The sequence below is a fragment of the Uloborus diversus genome, chromosome 4 (genome assembly GCF_026930045.1).
Source record: "Uloborus diversus isolate 005 chromosome 4, Udiv.v.3.1, whole genome shotgun sequence".
Taxonomy (NCBI): domain Eukaryota; kingdom Metazoa; phylum Arthropoda; class Arachnida; order Araneae; family Uloboridae; genus Uloborus; species Uloborus diversus.
Genome location: NC_072734.1, coordinates 72,976,853 through 73,000,612, shown reverse-complemented (window position 1 = coordinate 73,000,612; position 23,760 = coordinate 72,976,853). Strand labels below are relative to the sequence as shown.

General features: G+C 32.6%; 1 protein-coding gene across 1 annotated transcript in view; it reads left to right on the top strand.

Moving 5' to 3' along the window:
- The window catches only part of LOC129219670 (G-protein-signaling modulator 2-like), a 57,957-nt gene extending 54,683 nt beyond the window's left edge, over positions 1-3,274 (top strand). The window contains exon 9 of the mRNA XM_054853946.1: positions 1,321-3,274. Coding sequence (XP_054709921.1) covers positions 1,321-1,650 — 330 coding nt within the window. The 3' untranslated portion in view covers positions 1,651-3,274. The remainder of the gene's footprint in view (positions 1-1,320) is intronic.
- The last annotated feature ends 20,486 nt before the right edge of the window (positions 3,275-23,760 follow it).

Genomic DNA, 23,760 nt, shown 5'->3' with positions numbered 1-23,760 from the left:
CGTTCGACTGAGAATTTTGGTGCTCCCAAAAATTTAGGTTGCTTATTGTGTGTAAAATTTTACTCACAGATGTAATAGCCCATCTTTGTTTAGATAGGCTTTTTTCATTACTTTGATGTCCTTATGTAATTTTTGACCCTATCACTGCAGGTATGGCACCCTGGTTCACTAGAAATTTGTCTCAATGTTAACTCAAGAGTGAATCTTTAAGCTTGTAGAGCAACTTGATTTTTTTTGTGTCTGAGACATGTTCTCAATTGCGGGCAGTGGGGCTGTACTCATTTTCAAAAACTGGACTAGATTGACTTGCTACTTTTACAGTTGTTTTTTCAGTCAGATGGCATCAGGATGTAGTTCAATGGATTCCTTGTTACTACAGACCACTAGCACAGCCATAGTTTACGTTTTTGGGGTAAAGGATGGTTATAACAGTCCATATATGTATATATAATACTATATTGGGATTGGTTGTGTGCATTTAAACTTATATTTGGGCTGTTGCCGACACCCATATTTTTCTCTTAAATTTTATCTCAAGTTTTTCTATTTCAAGAAGGGTAACTTAATTGGGATTGGAATCATTGCTGCAATCTTACACTATCTAACATACTAAATATAAAGACACAATGTTTAAGTTTTTTTCCTTGTGATTCCTGAAAGTTTTTTTTTTTTGTGTAACTGTCTCCTTTTTACACCGAGGACTTCAATTTTACAACACGAAATGAGCAGATATAAGAAAGGAGTGATGAAGGCGATCACCCCTACTTTGAGGAGCTAGCTCTACCAGCAGTTTTTCGACATTCCAAAAGTATTATTTAGACAATCTGCAAAGAATTTAAGGGTGTTCTCAACCGGCAGTGTTTTGGAATATTTCAAACTTGAGGTCTTAAAAACACGATTTTACACACCATGTTTGGTAATGTTAGAGGAAGGAATGAGATGAAAGATCTTTTTTCTCTAGTAATTTATCGAAACTGCAGTTCCAGAAAGGCAATTTTAAATGACATTCGATTATGTTTGGGGGACAGGGTTCGGAAACTCAATAATAATTTTTCCCTAGTTGAAGTTGTTCTAAAAATGCTATTTCATCTTACCCTTGAAAAATTCCTGGGTCTGATCTTGCAACAAGAGGACCTTGTCTGTTTGAATAAGCATCTATCACGATATTTTGTCATTTGTATATTGATTGCATGAGTGGAATATTTGCTTTGATCTTACAACTACATTCACCTAATTATGTTTAATTGTGCATTGATAGTAATGAAATAATTTTTTAAAATTAGCATTTACTCATTTATATTTTGCTTTTAAAACTTATAGGCAAGTAGAATAGAGGATCAACGAAGCACTATGCCAGAAGCACGTTCCAATTCCCGCCACATGTACTCAATGACTCACTGTAATGGCAGCAATGCACATGCAGCTCCTACTGTTCCTGATGAGGATTTTTTCAGTTTAATCATGCGCCTACAAGCTGGGAGAATAGAGGACCAAAGATCAGCACTGCCGGTTAAACCTGCGAAAGAAAAGGCTTCGACATCTAGTGCTAATTCTAGCTCACAAGGCAAAGCATCAGGATCCTCGTCAAAATCAAGTTCTTTTAGGTCAAGTCTGAAGTCTGTGTCTGGCAAAGGGTCTTTGAAACGCTGACTAAAAGTCAAACACTATGTGAATCAAAATAAAAGTTGAAAGGAAAATTTTAAGCTTGTAAAATGCCTGAAAGTTGTGAAAAGTATTTTTAAATGATGTAAACTGAAAATTTTCCTTCTTGTTTAAGAAATGAATTTTTTAAAAATCTTTAACAGGTGAATGATTTTCCGTTTAATCTCTCAAATGTTGAATTTTCAGTTCCGTAAATTTAAATATTGTTTTACCACATTGACGATTTTTACTATGACTGTTGATAGATTCTTTTTTAAGCTGTTACATAAATTTTAGTAAGCATTCCTAAATGCCAACAAGTAACGAAAATTTTCATTTCAAACTTTTTTTTCCCAAAAACATTTTAACTGCCTCCAGTGAACATCAATGTTGGAAACATCAATGTTGGAACATCAATGTTGGAAGATTGAACTATAAGTAGAATAAGGATCTGTTGTAATTTGAAATTTTAGATGTGGACCAGTTAAAAAAGAGCTATAATATTTTAAGCTTTTGGATACAGCTTGTGAAGCTGTTGACTACTTGAAGAGATATGTGTTATAATTAAGGTGACTATATTTTTCTCTGTGATCTGCATATTGAATGATTGTGTGTTGCTGCTTTTAATACATATTATAAAGAGTATATTGTCTCTATAAATAAGACATTGCTATTTAAATACTTATCTGTTCGCTCATGCAGCAGTTTCAACTTCAAGAATTTCAGTGGAACCCCAGAAATCCGAAATACCAGGTAGTCTGAACAGCTGGTGAAGTGAAGGCCTAAAATTAGATATGAAAGGAGATAAAATGTGTGACTTTGATTCAAAAGCTAAGTTAGTTTTATAATGACAGCTACTTTTAGCCAACATGTGACTACAATCAATACAGCTTTGTACTTTATTATGTAGAACTGAATTTAGTTATATTTTGTTGCGGTAACAAACTAAATTAGTTTGATGAATCATTAGCCGTGTTTGTGTGGACTTTTTTTACCTTGGAAAAAACTTGCTTTTAACCACATTCCAGTTATTTCCTGGGTAAGCGTGGATATGTCTTCCGCCTGCTATCGACTGGAGTAAATACGAGGGTTTTATCCAGTATGCACTTTGCAAGAAAAGTTTCTTTATCTTGTATCCGAGAAAACGGTTTTACCTGGCTTGTAAACGCTCTTTTTGACTGTGAACGGTGTATTTTTGGACGGTTTTGTTTTTGGAGTTTGGGCAGGGAACTGTAAGGTACAAAAGTCTCACGTAAATGCAGCTTATGTTGCACTTATAACCTAGATGACACATTAAGCTCTCTTGCTTTATCAGGGGTAAAATGGCTTTATCATTTACTTAAAACAATGACTTTTGAGATCATCATTGAAGATTTTAACTAGTCTACATAATAAATCCAAACTTTCTATCATCCAGACAGGGCTCAGCTCCAATTATTTTGAATTTCTGAGGTTCCATGTGTTTTCAGTATTTCGAGATAGGAAGTTATAAAACATGTATGTTTTACAAAAACATATTTTAGAATACATTGTTCTAAGTTTGAATTGCAAAATTAGCATGTGATACTTTTAAAAGGAGTACTTAACTTAGTTTTGTTGTCGCTTTATGCCAAAAACAGTTTAAAAAAAAAAACAAGTAAATACTTTAAGTGATGTTTATTCTTTAGTTAAGATGGATTTCAAACTGTACTGCAACAAACAAGTACGACATTTTACTCTTTACATATTATTCCGATTGTCATTATATTCTGTATAAATAAATGTATATATTAATCAAGTAAATTGACATAAATACAATTACAAGCTGGTGAACTCAAAGCGTAAAATAAAGTGAAATTTATGTTCAAATGTTGCTCATTTACTGTCAGGAAAGCTGTTTGACGGCTTTGGTTATAAAAATCAATTATACCGAGTGAAAATAGAACCTAAAAATTTCAACTATTACTAATCCAGAAAGCTTAATGATGGGTAATTATTTTAATACTTTTGTAAAGGTGTTATACATCTGTTGTGGAGTGCATTTGACATTGATCTTTTTTATCCCCTCTCAGGTTGAAGTAAATTTCAATACATATAAATAATACCATAGGAGAAGTAAGAAATAAAAGTCAATTGAAAGAAATGAAAATTGTATTTTCCCTGTGCTTTTTATGGATAGTAAAACCATTTTGTGCAAAAATAGATTCATACTTGGTAGCAGTTAAAATTGCAAAGAATCAAATACCGAGTTTTAACACCAATGACTCTTATTTGATATTGTTATTGATGTATGAAGAGCGCAAATCCTTTGCATGGCTTAACTTTCATCGGATATTTCTACTGAGAAAAAAATACTTTCAGAATTTTTAACACCTACTTGGTAAGATGCTAAATTGCCCAATTTGGAAAAAGCATAGTAAAAATTAATTGAAAAATCCATTTCTGTTTAATCAAAGAGTTAAAACATCTAAGTTTAAGAAATATTACTGATTTGCTTGGCAAACAGATTCTGATTGGAGGGGTGATCAATCTGTTTGCACAATCGAGTCATTTTTACGCATATATTTGCACTTTATTCTCAGAATTTTTAACTTTGGCTTTTAATTCTGAAGTAAATGGAACCTTTATGCATAGTTCCTAAAAAGTTTTTTGTATTTAAAAAATTATGATTTGTACATGTTACAAGTTATTGATCTGCAGCTTTTCTACTGAAATTTTTGGTAATATTAAGATTTTTTTCTGTGAAAATTTTTGTAGAAAATTTAATGCAAACATTTTCTCATTTTAAATTGTTGCCAATTGCTACTTTGTTGAAATTTCAAAAGTTATTCTGCAGTTGATTGTTCAGATTATGTTAAAAATGCTATTATCACAATAAGAGTTTAAAATAATTAGCATGTCTTTTTTGATATAAAATTGTTATTATGGAATGAAATATTTAATATGTGTGTGAGGCTGAAGAAAATTGTTGATATCAGTACACATGATCATTATGCAGTCTTTATAATACTGTTCCAAAAATATTCTAAATTATAAGCAAATGTATAACTCATGTTGAAAATTTAAAAAGAAAAAAAAAATGAAATGAATTATATTGTTTTTAAAGCATTCCATTCATTTCAAATACTGTAAAAGCACTTATTTTCGCAAGCCGCAAATTTCATGAAAGTAAAGAAATTGTTGTTTTTGCGAGCTGAAAATTTTGCGAATTTAATGTGAATGGTGCAGAAAGTTGATTAATTATATAAAGTTGAAATATTTCGCAAGGCTTAAATTTCTGTGACTACGACTGGCTCGCGGAAATTCAGGCCTTGCAAAAATAGGTGCTTTTACAGTAGCCTAAAAGGCATTGCAAACCTTTTCAATTGCTGCTTTAGCCGCTCTAGTCATTGCGCCATCAAGCATACTCATTTTAGTAAAATCATTTGGTAACAGTGTTACCCATAAGTACAAAATCTATTGGCATAGGTTAAACTAACTTTTCTGGCATCATCCCATAGAATTCAACCCATGTAAATCACACAGCATAGCATTTCTTTTCCCTTCAGTCTCAAGCCACCTACATATTAAAAATGTGACGCCACTTATTGAACACAAGAAAAGTTGGAATCTTACTTATTCTCTTAACATTTTTGCTGACTGCCGGCCATTTCCATCTATATGTAGCTTCACTATGGCCACTTTCCGTCTAAATGTGTGTCTGTGGTCATGTTAGTTGTCACACGGCATCAAATTTGTCACTGCAACAAACATCAATTTAGTACAAATCTATAAATTTGATGATCCCCTCAAACAAGTCATTTTGCTCTAGTATGGAAATTGTTAAACTTGAGAAAAAAAGGAAAATCTAAGAATGCTCTTTAGAACTGTAGGTGCACTTTTAAAAATGTCACCTGCTCTATGGAGCCCTTTCATTCTAAAATCAGTACTAAATGAAAATGGCCTTGTTACGAAAAACCAAACCTGTGTAGAATATATTATCACACAATTTAAAGCAGAAGAGTGCAGCTCCTGTTTTAATGAGCACCACTAGGGTGGAAGTTCCACTGGCTCAGGCAGCAAACAATAAATGGAAGGAACCCTATCAAAATTTAGATGCATTTGATCCAGACCAGTTGCTGATATTTTTCCTCTAGGAGTACTGATATGTTATGGGAACTTTTGGACAACTTAGCGACCACAACAGATTTAACATTCAAGGACCACGTTAAGCATTCGCCACCTGGCCAAATGCTATAAAATCATAAATTTAGCCAAAAAAAAAAAAAATCCTAATTTGTCCAATTTATTAGCAAACAGAAGATTCTCCGAAATTTTCATAGAAAAAATATCTTCCTGCTTTATCCTCAAAATATTGTCAAAAATTAAGAAATACTTCATTCTCTGATTAAATATTTCGGTAGACAAAAATACATTAAAATCAGTTAAAGTTAGATTTTAGCTAAGACTTTTGAAATCTGGCTAAAATTTCGCTAATTTACTGGCTAAGAATTTGAAAGCCTTAGCACGGCCCCTGACATTCATCTGTCACCATCAGCATGCATGTGATCTTCGACTGGCCCAGTATTGAACCCACAACCATTTGTTGCCACAGGATTTGCCTAACCAATCAGATTACTTCAGTCCCTAGATGGCTTTTTGAAGAGTTAATTAAATCCAACTAACAAAATTTTTATTGTTCTCAGATCTATATTAATTTCTGGCAGCTGCATGTGCATTGCTGCGTCGTAATTTTAAAGTATCGTGTGTTAAAAGGTAAACAATTGAAAGGGTAATTCCTTTCCCCGCATAAGAAAGCACTGCTATGGTAATTTAAGACTGTGTGCTTACTGAATCATGGTTTTTAAGTAAATGAGATGAAATGTTGTGCACTTAACATTAGAAATTACTAGGTTTGAAGATTTTAACCTTGACAGCAATTACATGGGTTAACTTAAATAATGTGGCAGAATGTTGTGCAATTTACAATAAGAATCAAATTTGAAATTCATCAGCATCAGTTAAAAACATTTTATCTTCTGATTCCATATTTCCAAAGCTATTGATCAGATAATTATTTTTAACTAAACTTTTCCCCTGTCATAGTTGACACAAAATAAGAGTACTTATGTTCTAATTGTATATGACAATATGATTTGTTCTTTAAAGTTTGAAATTTAACAACAATAAATCCAAGCATTTTCTTTTTCTTTCAAGATGGAAAAAAAAAGGTCGTGTTCCGGTGCTTGTACAAATTTATATTTTATATACTGCTCAATTTAAGTCCACAGGTAGAAATGCCATTACTGAAGTGTTTTGCTATTGTATTGTTTGTGTTATTATAGGTATAGTTAAGCATACAAATCTAGTCTGTTTGAATAGCTAGCCCAATATGTATGTTTTGCTTCATACAACTGCTAATATTTATCACTTTTTAGCATAGCTAGCATAATGTCATATCTTATCGGTTTTTTTTTTTGCTCATGATCAAAATGATTCCTAGCCAAAGGTAATGCATAGAAATAATGCCAATCATGTAAAAGCATCATCATTTCCCCTCAATTTTAATTGCTGACCCCTTCCTCTCCCCTGAAAGCCAGTGTATACAGTCTTGCAAAACTAATCAAGTTGCATTAATAATTGGCAAATAGATAAATTGTAATTTGAACAAACTAATTTAAATGCATTAATTTGGGTGCAAATATAGTAATTCAGTGTCTTGTTGATACTCTTCATTTTATAAAATGTTTAAATATTCTTTCTCTTATTTTTTTCCCATCAAGACTTCAAATTTTCATACTTGGATCAATCTAAAAATAATTTTAAAATAGAGTATTTTTAAGTGAAGTAATCTATATGCCATAAATTTAATCATTTGAAATAAGGAATATCAATTTCTCAATCCTCCTGCCAAGCTCATTTTCAATTGACTAGTGTGATTTTAAATAAAAGAGCCGACTGGTACTTAATGTTCTACATGTGATTCAAGTGCTTAAATTTAGGGTAATTCCTTTTATTTTTACAAACTTTAGAATGATTGCTTTTGAAATGGTTTTCAATTAAAATCAAGTACTAAACACTCTATACAGTTAAAAAGATAAATAATTGTGAGCATGTTTTGCAATAAATAAATAAATTGGCATTCAGATTGTTATTAATTAGTCATCTTAGTTTGTTTTATATCTTATTTATTCAGTTAATATCGTAAAAAACGTAGCTAAATGTAGAGGAATTTTCAATCAAGTACAACAAAGTATCAACAATAACCATTATGTCAACTCTACAACACTTAAAGCCTGTTCTCATTGTCCAAAAATACCGACTCATTGCAGGTTTTCTAAAACCTCACTAAAAAAATCCCCCTCCCCTTAAAAAAGGGAAAACAAGCAGATTGTTCGGAGGCGGTTTTGGTCAACTGCAGGATTTAATGTAGGCGACTGCAATCAAAAATTCCTACTGCCAGTAATAAGCTGGGTCATTGCATTTCCTTTGTCAAATCTCTCTTAAAGAAACCTAATCATTTTTGACGCAAATTTAATAAAAACTGCATATACCTATTTCATAGCTATGATTGTCCCTTTTTGTAGGAAAACTAAAACTAGCAAGAAAAATCGACAATTTTTTCTTGTATTGCTCCTTTCCTTTGGACCAAAGAATGAATACATTGTAACTCTGAAACAAGTATTCAACTTTTATTGCCACTTTGTGCCAAATGAGTATAAAATGTTTGTTTGTAGGAGTTTGTTTTCAGTCTATAAACTTTTTTCTATTTGAACAGAAAATTTGGAATGCACCAAATAATATAATACTACAAAGCAATACTGAGTCTCTCTTTTATAGAGAAGTTTTTACTTATGAATTTAATAGTATCAAAATTAACCAAAATATTAACTGTGACTTCATAAACACTTAATATTAAATAACAATAAATAAATAAATAATATATTTTTTTTTTACTGACATGAAAGAATATATCAAAGAAAAAAAGTCTTCACTCTGGAACGAGTTGAACTGAAGTTTATTCCCCAATTTGCTGGTTAATATTGCCAAATTGCCATCTATTTGTTTATTTTCAAACGCATGTAAAATACTTTTTTTTTCTTTTGAAATGTCATTTTTAATCTAAATTATTTAAAACATGTCTGCCGTTTGGGTACTTCTTTAAAAGTAGTACTTCATTTTTGCTTGTTTGAATTTTATTTTCTTAACAAATTTTAAAATCCTTGAAAATTGGGAAAAGGTAATGCATTTCTTAAAGCTATTTCGGTTTTCTGTTAATATGAGTCATTTATAACATCTGCTTTAATTAAAATCATACCACTAAGTTTGGCATTAAGGTAGGATTACAAATGCTATATTAAAGAAGAATGTTTGCGTTGAGTTGCACTGCTTATTGTTTTTGCAGTCTCTCATTTCATTGTTTTCTTAAACTGGTATCTAGTGCTTGAAATTTTGAATTGAATATGCAATTCAGAAACTTATTCCTTTAAAATTACATTTTGTTAAACTAGATTAAAGTTTAGATACTTTTTATATGTTAACCATAGAGCTATATAAATAATTGGTGTGCTATGTTGTTATTGTCTTGTGCCAGCTATGCCGGCAATTTGGGGTGCACTACTTCACTTTTCCAACTGTACTACAACTGTGGTGTGAAGTCAGACTTCCACATCACACACATGCCATAATTCACAGCATAACAACATATTCACACAAATAAAGTACAAGGACATGAGATAGAAAGTACATCAATGCCCGAGCTAGGATTTAAACACAGAACCTCCCCATCACAGTCAACCGGAGATTTCGACTCAAAGCTAATGACTAAATATTTTTAATGCAATCTTTTCATTTCTCACAATATGTTAATTTTCAAATGGCTTTTTTACTTAAAGCAAAACATAAATACAGTATAACTTCGACTTAACGATACCCGATTTCCTCAATTTAAGGATACATTTCACTGATCTGGATTTGACTGCATTCGATGTCTATGCTCCTCGATTTGACATTTTATTTGATTTTACTATAACTTTCTCCTTTCACTTGGCAATCCTTGAATCGAGGTTATACTGTATAGATAAAAGTTGGGATTAATTGCTGACAGCAATTTTTCTTCACGGGTTGTAATACAGTTTGATCAAAAGATTAAACTACTCATGACTCTAGTTGTATAGCTCTGTGTGTTTAACTGACTATTGAGAAATGTTCTGATTTGTTATGATTTTGACTGCCATTATATTTTTTTAATGTAATTTTTCTGAGATTTCATATTCGTCCACTTATATGAAACAATTCATATGGTCATTTTATTTCATATAAATTCTCAATTAATTTAATGCATTGTCATTTTAAAGCACAATTTTGATTTTTTAAAACTTTGTTGTACATTTTGTAAATAATGTATGTTAAAGGCATTCTAGTGGTCCATTTGTGTTTTATGTCAGAGTCAAAAGGTTCTGTCCTGTTTTTATTACAAATTTACATTCAAGTTTTTGATTTTACATTTTAATATGTATATTCATTTGATATATAGTGATAGGTGAAAAGTTTTCACAAAAAATATAATTTCACTCAATTTTTTAGGATTTTTTTTTTTGTGATCAGTTGCTCATTTCAATACAACTTGTAAAGTCAATTTAATAAATATTTCTTTGAATATGTGTTATTGTGTGACTTGGGAAACATGCTATCTCTATCTTTATCCAGTGGTAGATAATAGAGGGAAGTTGGGGCATGTGCCCCCTAAAAGAGCATAAGTTTTGCTCAGATAATTTTTAATTACTTTCTCAATAGCACAAATAAATTTTAGAAAGCTATTTTGTAACTAGGAACAAAACATATTTAAATAAAATCATTTTGGTTCAACATTTTGCCATTATTTAAAGCAATGTTTGTAATGTCTTTCATTGATGCATTCTGTCTTATTTTTTATTGATCAGATCAAAATTTTCTCTCTTGGCACGCAGTGCGTCTAGCTGGTTGAGAAAAACCATAACAAGGAATTATCAATTTTACCATTGTTAATTTGTTTTCGTTAAGCGCTGTTAATTTATAGTAGCACATGTTAGGACGAAGGTAATTGGGAAAAATAAATACAGTGAAGCACTGTTTATACATTTCTCTTTTATGCGTTTTTATCAATTATACGTTTTTAAAATTGGTCGCTGCATAGTCGAATACACATTAACGTATACCTTTTATATATATTTTTTCATTTGTACACTTTTTCGTACAGTCCCTTCAGAAACGTATAAACGGTGCTTCACTGTACATCATTTGTACAAACTTATTTCATTTTTAAAAATTTAGCCTACTTTTTTTTTAATTTTAAAGTGTAAGTTGAGAAAATGTTTAATTCTGTAGTATGGGACCCGCTTGGAAAATGCTTGGGGCCGTGAGCTTTTTGGATTTTGTATCCTGTGTTAAAAAACAGCAAAAATTGTCTTATTATTGTGCATGACACATGGAATCAAATTTCAACAAGTAATAAATTAATTTCAATAAGGCAAACATTTTACACTTAAAAAATCGTAGGATATTTTTTTTGTAGATTTTTAAGTTTAAGCGAAAAAGTTTTGCGTCTCAGGTATTCCGAAGTAACTGTCCTGTACTGCACTTAGCAGATTTAATAAATGTTAACTTACATTTTGATGACGAATGTCTCGCTCTCGAAACTATTTGAAAACTAGAAGGTCCAGTGCTGCATTCTCAGGGCTCCCAGGGAATTGTAAAATAGCCGGGGAAATTGACAAATATTTTGTTGCTGAGTCAGGGAGAATTCTAAAAAGAGGAAAAAATGCTTTGAAAAGTTAATTCAAATGCTTTTTACTTCCTTTTACAAAAAAGGAAGTATTGTATTCGCGAAAACATTTTCACCCCAAAATCGGCCTTAATTTCCATTTTGCTCGGCTCCAAATGAATGTTGAGTTTTTTTCAACCCGACCACACTTGGATATGTGCCTAGGAACATACAGACACCAGAAATATCCATTTTGACAATCCCCACGTTAATTACAAGCTTTCTCGTGACGTCTGTATGTATGTATGTATGTATGTTGCATAGAATGGAATGTCCTAGAAACTTGAAATTTGGTACGTAGACTCCTAGTGGGGTCTAGTTATGCACCTTCCTTCATGGTTGCATTTGTATGCTCCAAAGGGGATCTTTTGCCCCTTTTTTGGGGAGGGGTGGAAATCATTGTTAATTTCGATGTAAACTCAAGTGGTGTTATAATTTGGCAGACACTTGTCGATATATCGCCAATCTTTTGATCGCCAACTTGGCAAAAAATTCGGCGATTTAATTATTTTTTTTTTTAAATCTGGTTTTTATCTGGCCACTGTTGGTGATATTTAGAGAGTAAACTATGGAATCATATTAAAACTGCCAATAATGACAAAATGACATTAAATTGGAGTAAAAGGAAGTCATGTGATGCACACATCAACTCGTTTATAAAGAAACAGTAAGTTGGTTGGTTGGTTCCATTGAGTTTATTGGCGCAAGAGCCTCAATAGGCTCTAAGAATAAGAGCCGAAAAAAGAGTAAATTGTTTTGAGAGTAAAGGACATAAAACTTTTAGAATTTTGAAGGGTTTTGCCGAAACAGGCATAAACAAAGTTTTAAATTTTTAATAACAAGCCAAAATAATTCACTTAGAAATAATTTAGGTTAACATAAAATCACATGTAGCTAAACAAAAAAAGAGACAAGAACATAAGGACACACACCAAATTAAAGAAAAAAAATCCAATCTCTTGAAGGAAGGGGAACCATTTCGGATGGAGTGTATCCTTGGGTGGTTCAAAAAAACGTTTTTACAGCTTGAGTCCAGGACACCCCCTATTTTTTTTACATTTGCTAATAGTATTATGCTGTAAAAGTTATAGCTTCTAACTCAAATTTTAAGAGGGTGCTCAAACATCCCTTAATTTAACATTAGCTGTAGCATAGAAAATGCCAAAAATTTAGAAACATTTAATTTCTCTAGCCTTTTTTTTTTATGAATAATTACTTTATTGCAATGTATATTAATATTACTTGTATATATTATAATATAAATAGTAACTAACCTCTTTATTTTTAAAGATTATTAACCTTACTTAACATAATTTAGTGATGAAATGTGGTTTGGTGCTGTTTGAACGCTGGGTTCAAGTAGCCCCATTTTAAGGCAACCAGTGCACTTTTACTAACTTCTATTAGTTACTGTGTTAATTATATAGCTATAACCTTAAAACACTGTTATTTTATTAAGATATAAAATGCAGACTAAAAACTATCTTGACCTTGATGATATCAGATGTTTCCATGAACTTACATGTGAAAGTTTGCAGACAAAAAAAAAAAAAAAAAAAAACTGTTTAGACAACTTGCAATTATAACCTTAATCAGAAAAAGGCGGGAGAAACATAAATGTTTCATGCTCCAGCCTCTACCTAGTACTGCTACTTGTCATGGAGAAAAGTTTTTACGTCTATACATTGATTTATATAGGACCAGAACGGATTTTAAACACTTTTTCTCATGGGTTCATGTAGCCCCTGGAGGCTCAAGTAGCCCCACTTCGCGGTAACTAACTTCCTAGGTAGGCTTTCATTGAATTTGTTTCTAAATCATGCTATACAGCACCACCTACCAGGACTACTAGTACTATCTCTAGCCCCAAGACAGAGGAGAGGTTCACCTACCATTTGTACTGGTTATCTCCATATTTTAAATTTCGCTACTTACATCCCTTTTCTTCTCACTGCCTCAATTGTTCGGTAACTTTTGCCACATAAAAGGGCATGCTTCAGCTGACATTTTTAAGTGAAAACTAAATTACCCCATTCAAGACTACCAGCAAGAACCCAGAAAAGTTTTTTGATCATCCTTCCTCGTAAATAGCTGGGAATTAGCTTTAAATTTCAGAAATGAGTTTACTTACTTTGCTGAATAATTTTAGATTTTCAGGAAAGGAAGAATCACATATATTCGCGAAGATAAATAGATTTGAAAGATTGCATATATTTCAAAAATATTAGTTTAGTTGCATATTTCTGGCATAACACGAGCAGAGTTTTCCGTCAAACTTGATCAAACTCTCAGAAAACTTGACAGCATAGAAGAGAATCATACCAAGATTTCGAATAGAAATATTGAAAATGTGATGCAGTATGAATAGTTAAAGCACTTAATCTAAAGCACTAATCACACTGCTCATGCGCGAAAGATAACAATTCGTAACTTTCAAAATTTCGTAACCAAATAGATTTGCCAACTTATGAAACGTATTCTGGTGCATTATCCCGAACACCTTAATGAAGCAAATGTCTCCCGAACATTTTCATCAAAATAACAAAATTCTCTACAAAAGGACTTTCAGTGATTAGAACCGCAAAAATGAAACCTTTTCATATACGAATACGAAAATGTGCATTTGTCCAATCATTTTTAAGACATATTTATTTCTTTTTTTTTTTCATTTTATTTTCTATAAAATGCTGTAAAACGGTCCCAATAAAATATTTACCTGTTGAAAGAAATGCTTACAATCACTTATGGGAGAAAACAAACTTGGGCATATTCAAAAAAAAAACCAGCCTGAAAGTTCTAGTTTCTTAATTTCAAAAAGGAAATATGTAATACTATTTCGAATTCCAGGTGCTGCCGGATTTCCGAACGCCAAATTTCAATTCCTATACAGCAATGGTTCCCTTACTTTTTAAGGTTAGTACCCCCTAAAATGCTTATTCAAAAAATAAATTTAATTTTTTTCTTGAAATTACGGAAATGAATAACGATTGTTAACATTAATTTTAATCATTCAGATAAAGAAAACACCCTTTTCTTAGCAATTTTTTTTATAAAATCAAGCATAGTAGTCAATAAGATGGTTGATATTATGATATTGTTTAGTTATAACACTTTGATTAATTGTTATTTCGACCAAACTTAAATTTTTTTATTATTTTTTTTATCAATCACTAACTATTATCGATTAGGAAGATTTGATATACATAATTTAAAAAAAATGTTTTGGGCCCGAGCAATGACCCAATCCTGGTACATATTTCACTCCTCTGAGAATTCCACTTTAATCCTTTGGGGATAATTGCCCCCCCCTCCCCCCCCAGGTGTGGAGCCGCTCCTATATAGGCTTAATTTAAGACTTTAATTTTATCATTTAGGACTTTAATGTATTTTAACAATCCCTTTTACACTCAAACTTTTGCATTAAAGTTATTCTCCCTAATTTTCAGCTTGCAATGTTGGCAGCCATACATTTTTAAAATCTAGTAAAATCAAAAATTAGGTTTTTACAGTTTACGTTGCATTGTTTGATAGAGGAAAATGTGTAAAAACGGGCACGGGTGTAAACATGGGAACCATTGGGCGCCCATATGCAAAATTGTAAGAGAGGACTCAGATATTTTAACTATGGTTTAGCAGGATATTTTCGCCATGGAAGCAGATTTTAAAACTGATTACAGCGTGAGTTATTGAGCAAATTGTTGTTTTTCTGGACTGCAAACTTTTAAGAGGTATGTAAAATCGTTTTCTTTTCCTGTTCTTATGTTTAGTCAAAAACAATTTCACTGTAATATCCTGAAAGCGGTGATCTTAAGCTACCTTTTGAAGCACACCTTTAGCGAGGCCTTCGCCTTTTGTCACGCAAGCATTACGTTTTGTGATAGTGGCCATCTTTCTTAGGTGTAGTTGGTATAAATATGGGCCCCCAATTGAAAGGTACCCATAATTGCACATCCTCTTTTTCTTTTTTTACAAGAGAAATAATTTCTCAAGCGAAGCAACTTGCTGTGGAAAGTTCTTTGAAGGCATTAGGGAACAGGTGTGGGTCAAATGTGTTATGTGTCAAATGCGGGGGTTTACTTAGATTGTGTCTTGGCTGAAAGAGCCAGCCAGTTATGTTCGCAAAAAAAAAAATTCTGGTGACATATTTTCTTTCCTAAAAAAATAAATTCTCTACCATTTTGTATAGTTTTATCCTGTTGTTTAAACTCTGTTTTTTTTTTGGTGATTTTTTTGAAAAGCGTCTATATTTACCGTTCATTTTTTATGGTGTTTTTCTTAAAGCTTTTTGTAAACCGCCGTTTTTGAAATGAAATCATTGATATTAATCATTGTTTTGTCTTCTAACATTTAGGATACTTGTTATGGTTGTTAATGAAAGACAAAAACCTAGAATTTTTCGAATTGAAAGTAACTTCAAAACAAAAAGGGTGCCAATATTAACATCTTTTCCTCTAATATTTATTATTTTTTTAAGAAAAAGATTTCCCCTTTTCAATCAGAGCGCCTCCTGGTGTAAGTAGAGAGCATAATTCTTCTGGAAACCCCCTCCTAAAAATCCGTTAACAGTCCGCACCGTAATCGACCGTTGTGTGCCGTAAAAGCTGTCTCGTAGGACCCATTGCAACTAAAAAAGATTGCTGCCATTATGGGTCATTCGGAGTGGTTCACCACGTACGAAACGATCGCTTTTCCTAACAGGCTGTTTTCGTAATGATTCTGTAACGAGGTTTCCCGCCATTTCGATAGAATGGAATTCCAAGCTGTGGGCGACCATCTCCGGAAGTTGTTTTAGTTTATTTTTGGAAAATTTCCGGACCGGCACAAAAGTATTAGATTTATTTACAACTTGACTAAAAGAGAGAAAAATAAAAGAGTAATATAACCTGACGTAGAGAAACATTTGTACATGAAAAATATTTTTTTTTTTTTATTCAATAAAGCACTATTAACTTTTAAGAGAAAATTTAAATTTCTTGAATTATTTAATTTTAGTAGAACTGCATAAATGCATATACAGTGAAATCCCGTGACAACAAATACTAATGCAACAAAACAAATTATTAGTTCTAATTTAATTGCCATTACATTCCTTGAATTCCATTACAACAAAATTATCGTTACAACGAACAAAATTAACGATTCCTTGAAGTTCCTTGTAACGATATTTCACTGTATGACACACATTTGCAATTATAATTCAGTAAAGTAGTTTTCTTCAAAATGGTGCTAAGAGATTCATTTTATTTCTTTCATTTTTTTTTAAAATAAAAACTCACAATGAAGTTCACAAGACAGCAAAGGAGAAAAATAGTGATGTGGTCAAATTATTATTTTTCTTATAAGAGTGAAAGGTACCCATCACATAAAAATCACCATCAAATAAAAGAAAATTATTATTTAATGCATTTGAGTTTTTAGAAGAAATCAGCTGCACCGGGATTTGGAAATTAGTGGTTGTGCTCAAGCAGGGAGTACAAAATGCAAAAGAGGTGAAAGAAAACTCAACCCTTATGAACTATTTCTCCATTTGGTTCCATGGAAAAATAGATCCATTGAACAATTTAAGAAATGGGGAAAATGCTACAGGATTTTATTTTATTTCTTTTTTTTTCTTCTGTTTATTTGTTTTGGGGGTTGCCCAAACATCGCAGGACCCCCTGAGTCCAGACCCATGAAAATAATGGTTATTTATTTATTCATTTAAAAGTTTTTTGTTGTTTTGCGATGTTTTAAAAGTTAAACAATGCATAAAACTTAGTGAAATATGATTAAAGCCATTTACACTTTCAGGCATAGAATGTTTTCTTAATAGCGTTCTTTTAAAAGTTTGACAGCTTAGTTGTACATTAATCTTTGCTAATAATAAAGCTGAAAGTCTGGATCTCTGTCTGATACGCGCATAGCGCCTAGACCATTCGGCGGATTTTCATGAAATTTAGTACAAAATTAATTTGTAGCAACTCGTAGCAACAAAAAGTGAGCACATTGAAGCGATTTTTTGAAAATTCGATTTTGTTCTTTTATTCCAATTTAAGAACATTTTACCGAGCAAATTATCAGAACGTGGACGAACAAATTGCCATACCGTGGACGAGCAAACTACCAATGTGACCATGGGCCAGGGTCCAATTTCCCAATTGGCAGAGTAGGCAACTGCCTAAGGCGGCAAAAATTTTCAGGGGCGGCATATTTTGCTTTAACCACACATTTTTAAAATTATTTTTTTATTCTTGAAAGTAAAATATTAGCATTCTTTCATTCTTCACAGCAGGGGCGGATCTAGAGGGGGCCATGCCCCCTCCCAAAGCCTTGTGATTGCAAGAATTTTTTAAGGAAAAAAAAGAAAAAATATTATGAGAAGATAACAAATTTAACACATGTATTTTACTGAAAAAGAAGTATAGGCCTTAATTGGGAGATAAATTATATCCCTATCCTCAAAACAAAACTTTTTTCCCAAAATTTTTCTCCACCTTTTACATCATTTACAGACACTAGGACAATCTCTAAATGCTGCGGTTCTCAGAGTATACATATTGTTCACAAGACGAAAGAGAGCCTAAATTTTCGTTTTTATGGCTTTAATTTCGAAACTAGGAGGAGAACCCCATCTCCCACGCCCTCTCACAAATGCCTTGATATGTAGCAAAAAATTGCATTTTAAGTTTTTTATTTGGAAAAAATGTCAACGGAAACTAGCTTATCCAGCCCTTATTACTTAACTTGCTTAAAAGCAACTTAAATGATTTTTTGGGGACTTCAGTTACAAATGAGTTTTGATAGGACCCCCTCCCTCCCTAGTTTATATCGTGATGATAGATTTAAAAGGAGGTTTTTTGGAGGAGCTCACGAATCTTCCATCCGTTTCTAAAATATGTATAAATATAGTTAAAAATCGAATTTTTAGAGCCTCAAAGGCAAAATATTTCCAGGAAGGAAGGATTTTAAGCACCTTCAAACTTCATTTAATGTAAGCAAACATTACCTAAAGGTGCATTTTTAGGCTGGACAGCTGAAGAGCTAGAACAGTGATTCCCAACCTGGGGGCGATCGCCCCCAAAGGGGCAATCGAACTCTTCTCGGGGGCGATAAATTTCTGCGGGGCGATAGGGGGGCGACCGGTATTCGGATACCTGGTAATGGGAAATTCTTGACCTTTCAAAAACTATATTTATTAAAACAAATCGGTACACAATTCAGAAATATCTTTCAGAGTACCAATGTTGTGTAATACCGAACCAAGCATATGGCACATATCAAATCAAAGAAAGCCGTTCCTAGAAAATAAGGCATGTATGATTTACAGTTCAATCAAATCTGTTCGAATAAAAAAAATCCCAAAAGCGAAAAATAATATATTTTATTTCCGTTTTTTTTTTTCACGAGGAAGGAAAAAAAAAATCTTGTAAGCACTGTCTGACCGTTGGCGCCAGCATATATTTAACGCCTGAAAGGTGGATGGATATGTGTAGGAATGGATTTTTGCATTTATTTATCAGTTGTCATTCAAAATCTTGCAATCAGCGCATAAACCTCCTTACGTAGTTTCTATTGTTTGATTTAATTTAGTGAATTTATGTTTAATTGTGCCTGTTTCGTAGTGTGGAAGTTCGATATGAATTCGAAAAAAAAAAAAGTGCCGGCAGTATTCAGCAGAGTATTTAAAATTTGGTTTTGTCACGTCACCGCAAAATGTGCAGTTTCCGCATTGTCTTTTGTGCGATAAAATATTTTCTAGCAATTAAGCGATGAAGCCCTCGTGAATGAAAGAGCATTTGTCAAGAGTACATAGTGACAAAGTAAATAAACCTCTTAGTTATTTTCAAGACCTCAAAACAAAAGCGGATAATCGGCCAAAGGTGGGTGAATTACTTAGAAGACAAGCAACAGATCTTGACAAGGGGCTTCTTGCTTCTTACAAAGTGTCTCTTTTGATAGCAAAGTGTGGTAAGCCTCATACGATTGGTGAAAATCTTATTCTACCGGCTGCCCAAAAAAAAGTTGAAATTTTGCTTGGTGAGGGTTCTAGTAAAAAGATAAGTCAATCTCTCCTCCTGAGTAACAACGCAGTTTCCAGGAGAATAGATGAAAAGGCTGCTGACGTTGAGTGCAAACTCATAAATGTTTTGAAACAAAGTAAATTTGCACTACAGATTGATGAATCAACTGTGACAGATAACAGAGCTATTTTATTAGCTTACGTGAGGTTTATTAATGAACTGAAAGAGATAACTGAGGAAATGTTGTTCTCCAGAACTTTGATTACTGATACAAAGGGATCGTCGATTTTTAAAGTGGTGAATGATTATTTTGAAGAAATAGAAATTCCATTGACAAATGTAAGTGCTTGCGCAGCAGATGGTGCCCCTGCCATGGCGGGTCGTCATATTGGGTTTCTTGCACACCTTAAAAAAGAAGTGCCCGAAGTGATTACCATCCATTGTGTCATTCATCGTCAACACTTGGCTGCAAAAAAATTAAGTGGTGTTTTACACGAAACCTTACAATTAGTCATTACTGGTACTAACAAGATCAAAGCTAATTCTCTCAATGATCGCCTGTTTCGAGAGCTTTACCATGAAAATGATGAAAAATTCGAACGCTTGCTTTTACATACGTCTAAGAGGTGGTTTTCCAAAGGAAACTGTTTGCGCCGTTTCTTTGAATTATTCGACTCTAGCTGAGTTTCTCGACTTGCATGATCCTGCTTTAAGTGAGAATTTGAAAGAGCGCAAATTGAAACTTGCGTATCTCACAGTTATTTTTGAAAAAATGAACAAAGTCAACATTAAGCTTCAAGGAAACAAGATGAACCTCATCAAAGTCAAAAGCATAATTTCAGCATTAATTGCGAAGAAATTCGAAATCCACAAGGCAAATACTGTCCGTAAAGAATTTATCCTGTTTCCGACTCTAAAAAAAAGTTTAATCGTGGATGATGAACTTCCAGAGGAAAAAAATTTAATTTTAAATTGATCACCTTGATCAGTTAAAAAAGAACATGGAATCAAGGTTTGCAGATTTGATCAACTTACAAATTCCTCACTGGATTTTAGACCCATTTAGTTTTGAAGATTAAATGAACTGGAAAACTCTTTGCAGACAGAGTTTAATGGATTTGAAATTTGATTGTGAATCAAAAATTACTTTCAAGCAATACGGTTACGAACTTGCCTGGGTGAAGCTTATGGGTACTTACCCACAACTTTGGAAAATGTTGAACAGCTCCTCATCTCATTCCCCTCAATATATTTAGTTGAAAGAGGATTTAGCTCTGTAGTGCAGCTTCTCACGAAGCAAAGAAATAGATTGGACATCTGCCTCAAAGGGGACCTCAGATTAAATCTCACTAATATAAAACCAAACATCAAAGCTTTAACGGAGTTCCATCAAGCACAAGGCAGCCATTGAAAATGTAAAAAAAAAAAAAAAAATCTTAACAGTTAAAATTTTCAATTTTTTCCGGATTTCAATTTAAAAAAAAAGCATGCTACTGAAAAATGTAGTATTCTTATTTTTGCTAAATATGTAAATGACGTTGGTTAATTAAAGCGCTTCAAATTACGTTCTTTCTTTTTTTGGGAGGGGGAAGAGGAAGAGGGGTTAAGAATTAAAAAAAATCAGTTTTAAAGCTAATTATTGCTTTATCATGCACTTTTTGAAGCTTTGAACTAAAATTAGGCGTTCAGTAACATTAATCTTCACTAAAATCAACGCCATCTAATTTGTGTTTTTAAGGGAAGAACGTGGGGGGGGGGGGGCGATAGGTGTGATTTAACTTTCGAAAGGGGCGATGGGCCAAAAAAGGTTGGGAACCACTGAACTAGAAGAACACCCTTCCTCTTCTAACTTCTCAATGTATAATGACAGAATATTTTGGTTTTTAAGCTTTATTTTCAAAAAGTATTTTGGGGCCAGCGACCGAAACCTGACCTTTCTCCGTACATCATCAAAAATAGACAAAATGCATTTTTAGTTTCCTAATTTTCAAAAATTACTCGGAAATTTATATTTTGAAGCATTCTCGAGGGGGATTCCTTAATCCTCCCTCTCACTTAATGTCTCAATACCCCGAAAATTGAGTTTTTAAAACTTCATTTTAATAAAATTTCTGGGGAGTTATCAGGGCCCAATTTCCCAATAGGCAGAGTAGGCAGCTGCCTGGGGCGGCAAATTTGCTATTATAATACACATTTTTTGAATTAAATTGTTATACTTGAAAGTAAAATATTAGCATTCTTTCATTTTCCAAAGAGACATTTTTTTCTTGTAATCTAATTATGATTACTTTCACACATCTTATGAAAGTCAAATGTTTTTCTATCATGGTATTTGCCGAATCGTCAGCAAAATTTGCCGAATAAAAAATTTTGTGGGAGATCACTGTGATCATTTCATCGGGGCGCCTCAGAATGTGAAACGCCATCATTTCTACATAAGTTTGATAGTTTGAATCTGGGGAATAGTTATTTACGTTTTTTTAAGTCAAGGATATTTTGCTTCTTTAAATGGGAGGAGGGGGCGGTAGATTTCAAATTTGCCTAGGGGCGGCATAGAGCTAAATTCGGCCCTGGGGAGTTTGTTCAAAAATTTCAGATGGCCCCTCCCAAAACAATCGGCTGGATCCGCCACTGCTTCACAGCGACAATATTTTCATGTCATTTAATAATGATTACTTTCACACATCTTAAGAAAATTAAATGTTTTTAATCATGTCAATTGATCAGCGTAAAAGTAAGTGAAGACGAAAAGAGGGTGGCAATTTCAGAATGTGTCGTTGCGTTTATCCAGAAGTCGCAAGCAACAAGATTGGAGTTTTACTAAGATTTTAGTGCTATACTTAAGTTTATTCAGTACTGGTTTCTTGAGTGATTGACGTTTATTTTCTTTTTTACATTATTAATGTTTAAAAATTGTTTTCTGTTAATATTAAGTCTCGGAGGCAAATAAAAATGGTGACGAGCGAAAAAGACTGAATGATTTTAAACAAAGGAAACATGCCTAAGTTAAAAACCAAAGAACAAAAAAGAGTAATCACAAAAATTTTTTAAACATTTTTTTTTTCAAATGAGCAGTTTTCAAAAGCGGAAACTTTAGACTCTTTGCAAAGTAATCCAGTTGTAATTTACTAATGAAATACCATTGAACAGTCAGAACACAAGAGAGTGAACGTAATGAAATTATTCAAATCGTTGATTCGTAGATGAAAAAAAAAAAAAAAAAAAAAAAAAAAAAAAAAAAAAAAAAAAAAAACAGGATAAAGATGCTGCTATAAATACAGATGACAACTCATAAAATGGTTAATGCACAAGACATTAATGTTCAGTGCTCATCAAAGATTCAGCGATATAGATACTAAATAATTAAGCTAGGTTTGATTTCAAAACACAGTTTTGATCAGAAAAGCACTATTACGTAACTTAAAAAAAAAGTAACACAATTCATTCGGAATGTAATCGTGTTTTTTTTTTCCTTTTTCTTTTTTCTAAATTCAAAATGTCTTTTTGAGCAAACGATAACAAATAATGAAACAACTAAGAAGTTAGTTATTTTTTTTCTGAAAATAAAGATGCTCTTTTATGTGAAACATACTAACATGCTTAGCATTCGAGAAAAATCTCGGTTACTCTTTATCTCCTCATTTTCTATCATTATATTTTCCCTCATTAGTCTGACTCAAGTCTATATCATTCTTCAATAATTCATCTGCGTTGCAATTACAAGAAAATGTTTTAAAGTTTCAAAGAATGAAAGAGAATATGTTTTATAAAACTATAAGGCCATGAAAAAAAACATGCTCTATTAATTGATAATTGCAAATAATTATACATATTGTAAATATTATTTTTTTGATCTTATGTGAATCGTTTGATAACCTGCCCAAGAGCAGTATTTGAGCAATGAACGATATAAAAAATTAAACAATATAAACAGAGGATCATCGAACTAAAATTTTGGGGGAAGGAAAATTCTAACTGTACCGAATAATAAAACACAAGGTTACATGCATATATCATACACACGTATACATAACATCTAATGAGAAGGATCATTAGATATCTCTAGATATCATTAAAAAATAATTTTTAAAATTAAAAACAGGAATATGTTGCAATGTTATTTCTAAATTTTCTGAACCGACAGCAAAATTTGCCGAATCAGAAGTTTTTTGAGAGACTGTTGTGACTTCCCATCGGGGCACTCTTGAATGTGAAACGTCATCATTTCTTCCTAAGCTTGAGTTTAAATTTCGGGAACACTTGTTTGCGTATTTTTGAGTTTTTGCTTTTCTTAGGTGGGGGAGGGGGGGAGAGAGGGTGGCAGATTTCAAATCTGTCTAGGGGCAGCATGGAGCTAAA